Below are 9077 nucleotides of genomic sequence, written 5' to 3' on the forward strand. Positions count from 1 at the left end.
CACAGATCAGCCCATAGTAATGTTTCACTATGTATCCCCACAGATCACCCCATAGTAATGTTTCACTGTGTCCCCACAGATCAGCCCATGGTAATGTTTCACTGTGTCCCCACAGATCACCCCATGGTAATGTTTCACTGTGTCCCCACAGATCACCCCATAGTAATGTTTCACTATGTGTCACCACCTATCGTGCCGACATTCCTAAATGTGGTCTCATTTGATCTGAATGAGGACTTCTTTACAGGACCTCTTGATAAAAAGCTATTATTTCATTCCAGACCAGTATGGAGAGTAAGTACAGATAACAAGCTGTTTTACTGAAGTTATGTGAGTAATATCAGTCACTGATGAAATGACTGAGCTTTGACATCACGGTTCTTGGTAGAACTTTAAAAACATGCTGCCAGAACGCCTGTTTGTTTGAAAGTGGGAGGTGTCTGAGTGCCGAGGGAAGAGGATGAATGAATCGGTCCCTTCAGTCACCACGTACCAACAGGATGGCATTTCACTTCAGGGTAGCACCGCAGCATAGGAACCGCCTTCATCAAACAAACACACACACACTTGCACGCTGTAAATATTCTGCCGACATGTCAAATGCTGTATGCTAGAAGACCGAGACAAATATTGTGAATGTTTGTCACCAAACTGATCCCTCAGCTGTTAAGGACACATCAACAGGGACTAGAGGAGCCGGGGATCGAACCGCCGATCTTCTGATGGAAGGACGACCGGCTCTACCTCTGAGCCTTGGGTCTGTTCCGACACACTTACGGTATTTATGAGTAGCATACTTCTGCTGAATCCAGCATGTGATCAACTTAAACATCATGTCTGCTTATTGTCGGTCCTCAAACCAGCTCACAGGAGCACTGCCACCAACACAGCACAGTAGAACAGGGTGAATTGTGGGATACGCTGAACCTCTAAATACTGCTTCAATGCAGTATTAACAAAAGTGAACGTCCAGGGGTTTGAAGTGTATTATGTGGTAATATTTCCCTAACCTGTCTACTACCTGCCACCAATTGATTATTTCTAACAGGCATACAAAATACATTCAATTATGACCAATGCCTGGTGGGAAACAGGAACTGGTACCAGTAGACGTGGTGGGTGAACAGAGAGGTGCACTGATACCAAGTAACAACTCTTCATGAATGAAATGATTGAACTGTCACAGTTTACATTGCAGACATTTGCTCAGAGTTTATCTGGAAACAATGTCCCGTGGTTATACATGCATTGCAGTGGAGACGTCTGATCCAGTCACAGTAAAAGTATAACTTGCCATCTGGTGGAAATGTTGCCTTATGTATGTATTATATACTTATGGATTGAAGCTGCTGATTTCAAATATTCTTTATTTTTTCTTTTGTTTTTGCCGAAAACGTCAGTATTCCCTCCACAACGCCATTCGTCCATTTGCATTTAGACTCTGATGATTTAACTTTTTCTACAGATCTCAGGAGAACAGTACAACATTCATTCATAGCCTCATTAAAGTCTCTCTAGGAATCGGTTCAGGCCAGAGTTTGGCAGTAATGATCAATAAGAGGTGTTGTATTGACCAACTGCATGTCAGAGATAACACTAGCTGAAGTACACTTCCGGTAGTGTCCAGCAGGTGGGATGGATCAGTTCGTCCGACCCGGTGATGAAACGGCGTATCGCTACACCTTCTTGGGTACGTTAGTGATGATGGGTTTGGGGCGCGTCTTAAAGATCAGCTTCTGTTTGATGAGGGCAGACACGGTGTAGGAGGTGGAGGCGGGTCCTTGCTTGTTTGTTTCCATAGCTCCCTGTGTGACATCCTCGCTGCCATCGTCGTGGTCATGGCTGCCCAGGCTATCCTGCAACTGGCTGGAATGCTTGGTGAGGACGGCGAAGGGTTTCTCCAGTTTGAGCTGCTTGCCATAGAGAATATGATGTCCTATAATAAGCACTGGCGTCCCCTGGTGGAGGGGAAAGACAGACAGCTGAGTGAAACGAGAGGACTGACAGGGAAAGCATCGGCTGAGACATGAACGTCTGCTGCATTCAGAGCTAAAGCAACACGAGTGGAACCGTTCTCCTACAAAAGTGTCTGATATGACCGTCATGGAAGTTTAATGGTTGCAGAACAAGGTTTTGAACAGTCAATAATCTATTAACTGATGATCAGCGGCTCTACCGAACCTCTGCAGAGTCTATATACTGACCGGTGCCATGGGGTGGCAAAACATACATGTGCATACATATTGAGCCTTGAGGACAAGAGTTGGCAATCAAAGAAAGGCCGCTACAAGTAGAGCCAAAACTAACTATTATTTTCATTATCCATAAGTCTGTTGGTTATTTTCCTGATGGCAGAAAACAGTGAAAATGGCAAAAAAATAGTGAAAACTGTCCATAAAAATATTGCAGAGCCTACGGTGAAGTTTTCAAATTGCTTGTTTTGTCGGATCAACAGTTCAAAACCTAAAGATTTTCATTTTGCTTTCACGTAAGAAAGAGAACTGCAGTAAATAGTCACAATTGAGGAACTGGAACCAGTGTTTCAGATTTTTGTTTTAAAAAAATGACGAATCGATTGAGTCATTGTAACAGTTTCAAACTGTTAGCTCTGTTTGTGCCATTAGCATCGTTAGCTCTGTTTGTGCCAATAGCATCGTTAGCTCTGTTTGTGCCAATAGCATCGTTAGCTCTGTTTGTGCCAATAGCATCGTTAGCTCTGTTTGTGCTATTAGCAGCGTTAGCTCTGTTTGTGCTATTAGCAGCGTTAGCTCTGTTTGTGCTATTAGCAGCGTTAGCTCTGTTTGTGCTATTAGCAGCGTTAGCTGGCAACTGCCGGCTCAGATCCCGGCTGTCTGGGTAGTAGCTGCTGGTAGTGAGTCACACAACGCAGGCATCGTTTGACTGAAGAAGTTTGGATAACCGTGGTATACTTCCGAAAATACATATTGACAACCTGCTCTTGGGTAGGTCTCATCTATCATAATTTAGTGAAAAAATAATACACAAAACAGTCCATTAATTGAATATTTTGGTCGACAGAAAGTTCATCTGCAATTTAAAAGGATTTTTTAAGCAACAATTCTCTGGTTCCAGCTTATCTATTGCTGGGATTTGCTGATGTTCTTCCTCTTCTATGATAGTGTTAGTTTAATATCTTTTATTTGAGCTCAAGCATGAGCATTTTATTGTTTCCTGTCATTTTATACAACCAAACAATTAATCAATAAATTGAGAAATGAATTAGCTTAAAATCGATTATGAAAATAGTTGTTTGTTACTTGCAGCCCAAACAAACAAATAGAACAGAAAACATGGTTGGAGAAAAAAAATGAGGAATAGCTATGTTCCCATGTGCAATAATGAATTTGAGATATGTGAAGATGAACCTGGCTATACAGCCATATGATGCCATGATCTGCTCTTAGTTTCTCCCCACAATCAAACAACGTATTTACTTCCTCACTGTCTGTAAAACAGAGTAAACAGACCAACAAACACAGAGTGTTGGCGGATTCCAGTTCTGACTCCAACAGCAACATTTAAATATCACTAAGGCAGGAAATATTAAAGATGTATTTATTTTGGGCTGTGCATATTTGTTACATGTTAGAAAGTGGTTGCCACTGGTTGCAATCAAAAGCCAAGAATTGTACTTGAAAAGCACCAGTGTGTGCTCCAGTCTTTACCTCTTCGGTGTACAGCAGGTCTCCCATTACGTTGGCTGCCAGACCAGAGTTGTGTCTGGAGACCACTTCTCCCTGCAGCTCCACCATCAGCCATTCAGGAGGACTGCTGCCATCCACACTGCCCCTGCAGAGCCGACAGTGATACACACCAACATCAGCTCAACATACCTGGAGAGCATTCGTCTCTAGAAGAACATACTATTGTAGTGTCAAAGCTGGTCCCATCACCCCTGAGCTCTACAGCAGAGCGCCCTCAAACATCAGCTTCCATTAGTGTACACTGTTGATACTGGAGACATCAATAGAACTGAATCACCATCAGCTACTCTTCACCTCACCGGTTTGTCCCTGGGGCAACATTCCACCTCATAACTTTTGAAAAAAGATTTATATTTTTGTTGCATTATATCAGAATAGTGACGTGATTAACAGTCAAGAAAACACATTGGCCAATCTCAGGCCCTCAAATAATAATCTACAGTAATTCTATATATCGTTATATATGTGTGTCAGTGAAGTCTTTTTAATCTGCATTATTATTGGTTCATGTGATAAAGAAGACCTTCATTTATATTTGAGGCCATTTGTAATACAGACTTGACATATTCTAAAGAATAATGGATATGTGATAATGATGGATGGTCCGAGTTATCTTCATATCTTCCTCACTAGAACCTCACTAGAACCTCACTGTTCCCTTCAGACTTCGGCACCGATAGCGCGGACGTCCTCCAGACATTAGAGAGCGGAAGTAACGCTCGCGTGTCTATGAATGAATATAAATATCTCACCGTATGAGTATCTGAACCATCGTCCTGTCGTGTAACAGTAAGCACAGCTGATCCCAACACAGCTGTTGTGGTGTCTCTAACCAGCACCGTTCACTTCGTGTTTATACTCCGCCAGTATTTCGCGCGCAGTGCGAACTGTCCGCGTGATGACGTATTTCCGTTTTCGACTGTTTGGCTGATTCACTACCGGTTCAAAGGCTCTCAACGTGGCCGCGGATGTTTTCCAGCGTGTGGCGTGAAGAGCGGAGACAGTTTAGTGACTTAGCGGTGAACGACGTGTTCTGGTCTCTGTGAGTCCCGGTGAAGTCAAAGAGTCGCTCGTCGTCCTCCGGTGTGTCTGACCGGGAGGTCGCTGGTTTTGCTACCAAACCGCGGGTTTAACGGACGTGTTCTGCTGCCGCCGGACCCGCTTCAACCCGCCTCCTGTTTGTGTTGTTCTCAATAGTCACAATGGGTGAGTTCAAGGTGCACCGAGTTCGGTTCTTCGACTACATGCCCACCGCTATCCGAGCCATGGCGTTTAACAGCCGCACGGAGCGGCTCGCCGTGGCCCGGACTGGTGGAGCTCTGGAGATCTTCAACTTCGCTGACAACTACTTCCAAGAAAAGGTAGAAGAAGCCCACACAGCCTCCACACGTGTGGAGCATCCGAAGTCATCTGCTTAACTCTGTATTAACAACCGAACAGCACGGAACAGTCGACTGAAGGACTGAGTCCCGTGTGTTTGGTTGATCACAGCTTTTTGTAATGAAAGTCTGAAGAATGCATTCAAACATAAACTAGTTAACCGCTGTAATATGTAAATGTGCCGTATTAAATGGTAATGGACTGTACTTGTATAGTGTCTTGGCCAAGGACACATCGACATAGGTCTGCTCTAGATCAGAGAGGTCTGCTCTAGATCAGAGAGGTCTGCTCTAGATCAGAGAGGTCTGCTCTAGATCAGAGAGGTCTGCTCAGACTAATGTGTAGACTAGAGGATAACCTCCAGACCTGTTTTTAATTCTGATGCACAGGTCATCCCAGGACAGGACGGCAGGGCTGTGGAGGCTCTGTGTTGGGTGGGCCGACGTCTGTTCAGTGCCGGATTGAATGGAGAGATCACAGAGTATGACCTGGAGAACCTGAGGCCCAGGTACACGGTGGAGTCCTATGGAGGACCGATCTGGACCATCAGTGGCAAGGGAACACTGCTAGCGGTCAGTCAAGACCGTGTGGATATTGCATTTATTCTATGCCCGATGCTCACACTCTTCCGGCCCACGGTAATGTTTGGAATTGAAGCCTTCAGCTTTTGATTATTCATTGAATGGATGTTTTCCTCGTCAGGTCGGCTGTGAGGACGGGACAGTGAAGATGTTTGAAATTCTGGAGGAGAGGATTCAGTTTCAAAGAAACCTCGACAGGCAGAAAGGTAAGAGAGGGAGCTGATCCAGAGGTATTTCTGCTTTTCAACTGGCAGCTCTATTCATTCATTCATATTCATGCATGTGCTTACCTTGTTAATACACGCCTGTGTTCAGATAGTTGCTCTTAATATTTGAGCTCCTGGAGGTGGTGTCCTAAATGTGGAAAACACATTTTTGATCTAGAAACTATAAAACCAGATTTCCCAGAGTGTACCTTGGCCAGTAGGGACCACTGGTGTGGTTTTAACTTTGAGTTCTGATAATTATTCATTTTGTTTTCATCCAAGGACAAATGGAACCGGACCAGAACTATAATGCAACAATGTATTGTTGTTTTTTCCCTTGATGTGGAACAAATGAACCCAACTCCAGGTGTGAAGACCCACTTAGTGACATTCAGAGTTTGATTTAGTTTGATGTGATCCTCTAGGTCGCATCATATCTCTCTCCTGGCATCCCTCTGGTACACTGATTGCTGCCGGCATGATGGACATGATCAGAATCTTTGATGCTGAGACGGGTACGTAGATAAACCTGATCCTGAACTGTTGGCACAGAGCCCACCATCTAATGGAACATTAGAAGATGAGTTTTGTGAATGTTGACTCTAAACTCCCATGTATTCCTAAAATATCCCCCAATGATATGATTGTGAACTTGTATTAATGTTGGTTTGCGTTTGTGGACTTCAGGCCGCGCCACACACAGGCTGCTGGTGGAGAGAGGTGTCGGAGCCTCCAAGAGCAAAGAGGTGGTGGTTTGGAGCGTTGTCTTCCTGTCCGACCACACCATCATCAGCAGTGACTCGGCAGGAAAGGTCCAGATCTGGGATGGACTCACAGGAACTCTGGTCAGAACTCACCTGGTCACCAAGTGGGACGTCCTGGCTCTGTCTGTTTCTCAGGTATTAGGACATTACATGACCTCTGGCCTGTTTTAGGTACACATACACAGAGAACCAGTGATGTCAAACGTCCTTCATATTCAACAGGATGAGAGCAGTCTGATAGCCGGGACGTCAGAGGGCACGGTCATCCAGTTTCAGTTCATCTCCTCCACTGTGGACCGGCACGATAAAGATTGGGTCCGAACCAGGACCTTTAAAAACCACTCTCATGATGTGAGGGCGCTGGTCCATACCGACACTGCTGTGGTGTCTGGAGGTCAGTGTCACAACTGCTGTGTGTGTGTGTGTGTGTGTGTGTGTGTGTGTGTGTGTGTGTGTGTACGTGTGTACGTGTGTGTGTGTGTGTACGTGTGTGTGTGTATACGTGTGTACGTGTGTGTGTGTATACGTGTGTACGTGTGTGTGTGTATACGTGTGTACGTGTGTATGTGTGTGTGTACGTGTGTACACACACACACACACACTGCACAGATGGCCCAAAATAAACCGACTATCCAAAACATATAGAGCCCAAATGCAAGCATCCTTAATGATCTAGTTTCATGGGAAACATTCTAAATGGTAGGTATTTTAAGGGGAAATGGTAACAACAGAGTTCTCCCCTGTTGGCGTGAAACACTGTTGAGACATCTTCTAAACATATGTTTTATATGTTTGAATCATTTTATTCTTCTTCTTTTGGGGCCCAAACTATCTCCTTTGGTCTCTGGTAAGATAGTCTTTACTGGAGGTAAACATCAGTGTAGCAGGTGACCTCACACTGTTGAGTGGTCGTGTATATATTTATCTTGTGGTCACATTATGAATTGAGATGGAATATTAACAGTATCGGGACGAGTTACAAGTTTATCAATCCTACTAGGGAGGAAACGCAGCAAGTGAGTCCTCAAATCGTCTTCACTATAAACCAAGTGAAATCTACAGAATGATGATGTGATTTTTGATATTTCAGTATTAACTCAGACACCCTGTATGTTTTAGAGTTGTGCTAAACACAGGATTATTTACTGCACAATGAAGTATACGGTCTAAACAAATCGTTTTCCATTCTATATATGAACTTGTTATATGAGATGATGATGTTTGTAATCTGTCAGGTATGGACACCCAGCTGGTGGTGCGCCCCCTGTTGGACAAGGTGGAGAAGAACACCCGCGAGTCAGCAATGCGCAAAGTGGCTTTCCCACATGTGAGTACAGACGTAGTAGAAAAGCACATCTCTCCACCGCTCGGTATGTCGGAATCATTTAAAGTTGATGATATAAGCGGTGGGGTCACATGTTGATACAGTAGAAGAAGAGACAACACTGCTGTACCAAGATGACTCCGGTTGTAATCGCTGCCAGAGAAGTGGTGGCTCTGAATGCTGTGTTGGCTTTGTGCAGATTGATGAGGGACGAATGTATTCAATCAACTTTAGCATAAGGCTGCAACATGATACAATGCATAATAATAAGAAAGTGAAAGGATGTGAATACCTTGTGAATGTACTGTATGAAGTGTACTTTGTGGTCGCGATGTGTTATCCCAGCCGGGGCTCGCCGTGCTCTCCGTGTTTGCTCGTGCTCCTCTGAATGCGTTCTACTTGGCGCACGCAGCAGACCTCTGGGTTCTAAATGCTTACCTCTGCCTCCTCCGTGTAGAGAAGCCTGGTGTGTTGTGCAAAGAAAGCAGGACTGCTGCTCTTCCAGTTCGCTGGTCATTTGGAGCTGTGGAGACTCGGGGAGAGCGATGGACATGGTGAGTAAAGCACGCACACACACACACACACACACACACACACATAGTAATGCAGGAGAATGCGAGAACAGTAGCGGTGGTGGGGGAATTTAAAGGAGATCTCATGAAAACGATTGTCTTGATCTGAACAGTATTCATTGTGTGTGCTGTGTTTAATAACAGGGAAGCCTGGTGACAGTCTTCCTGTGAAGAGAAAACCAGAGAAGCTGATCCAGCTGAAGAGGAAGGTGTGTGTGTGCTGATCTCTGTCTGTGTGGCTCAGTGGAAGCTGAGCTCTGCTTCACCATGTTACACGTCTATTCAGGCCCTTATTTTCACCAGTAGAAAGAAAAGAAACCATTTTTATTGTCATATACATATACACATACATGAAATTTGCCTTCTGCATTTGACCCATCCCTGTATATAGGGAGCAGTGGGCTGCCAATGACAGATGCCCGGGGAGCCGGGGGTTCAGTGTCTTGCTCAGGGACACTACGACACGTGACACGTCCCAGTCACGTGTCGTAGTGTCCCTGAGCAAGACACTGAACCCCCGGCTCC

General features: G+C 44.7%; 2 protein-coding genes across 2 annotated transcripts; one reads left to right on the forward strand and one right to left on the reverse strand.

The window, feature by feature from the left end:
* Window positions 1–1349: 1349 nt before the first annotated feature.
* chtf8 (CTF8, chromosome transmission fidelity factor 8 homolog (S. cerevisiae)) lies at window positions 1350–4593 on the reverse strand. Its single transcript, XM_031868139.1, has 3 exons — window positions 4478–4593; window positions 3687–3810; window positions 1350–1958 (listed from the first exon to the last, which is right to left on the reverse strand). The coding sequence occupies exons 1-3, from the start codon at window positions 4495–4497 to the stop codon at window positions 1677–1679; spliced, it is 426 nt and encodes a 141-aa protein (XP_031723999.1). The 5' UTR covers window positions 4498–4593; the 3' UTR covers window positions 1350–1676.
* A 67-nt stretch (window positions 4594–4660) lies between these two features.
* Window positions 4661–8895, forward strand: utp4 (UTP4 small subunit processome component). Its single transcript, XM_031868138.1, has 9 exons — window positions 4661–5086; window positions 5495–5677; window positions 5808–5892; window positions 6318–6407; window positions 6580–6791; window positions 6879–7050; window positions 7892–7983; window positions 8438–8534; window positions 8697–8895. The coding sequence occupies exons 1-9, from the start codon at window positions 4928–4930 to the stop codon at window positions 8774–8776; spliced, it is 1170 nt and encodes a 389-aa protein (XP_031723998.1). The 5' UTR covers window positions 4661–4927; the 3' UTR covers window positions 8777–8895.
* The last annotated feature ends 182 nt before the right edge of the window (window positions 8896–9077 follow it).

Source organism: Anarrhichthys ocellatus, unplaced genomic scaffold, assembly GCF_004355925.1.
Source record: "Anarrhichthys ocellatus isolate YVR2014 unplaced genomic scaffold, GSC_Weel_1.0 scaffold41, whole genome shotgun sequence".
Lineage (NCBI taxonomy): Eukaryota > Metazoa > Chordata > Actinopteri > Perciformes > Anarhichadidae > Anarrhichthys > Anarrhichthys ocellatus.

What these genes read in the sequence shown, in the direction of transcription:
- chtf8 (XM_031868139.1), bottom strand. Translation starts at nt 4,497, where the DNA reads ATGGTTCAGATACTCATACG. An exon ending in ATGGTTCAGATACTCATACG is followed by an intron (nt 3,811 to 4,477) that starts GTGAGATATTTA and finishes TCGGCTCTGCAG; the next exon opens with GGGCAGTGTGGATGGCAGCA. An exon ending in ACCTGCTGTACACCGAAGAG is followed by an intron (nt 1,959 to 3,686) that starts GTAAAGACTGGA and finishes CCCCTCCACCAG; the next exon opens with GGGACGCCAGTGCTTATTAT.
- utp4 (XM_031868138.1), top strand. Translation starts at nt 4,928, where the DNA reads ATGGGTGAGTTCAAGGTGCACCGAGTTCGGTTCTTCGACTACATGCCC. An exon ending in ACAACTACTTCCAAGAAAAG is followed by an intron (nt 5,087 to 5,494) that starts GTAGAAGAAGCC and finishes TCTGATGCACAG; the next exon opens with GTCATCCCAGGACAGGACGG. An exon ending in CACTGCTGTGGTGTCTGGAG is followed by an intron (nt 7,051 to 7,891) that starts GTCAGTGTCACA and finishes GTAATCTGTCAG; the next exon opens with GTATGGACACCCAGCTGGTG.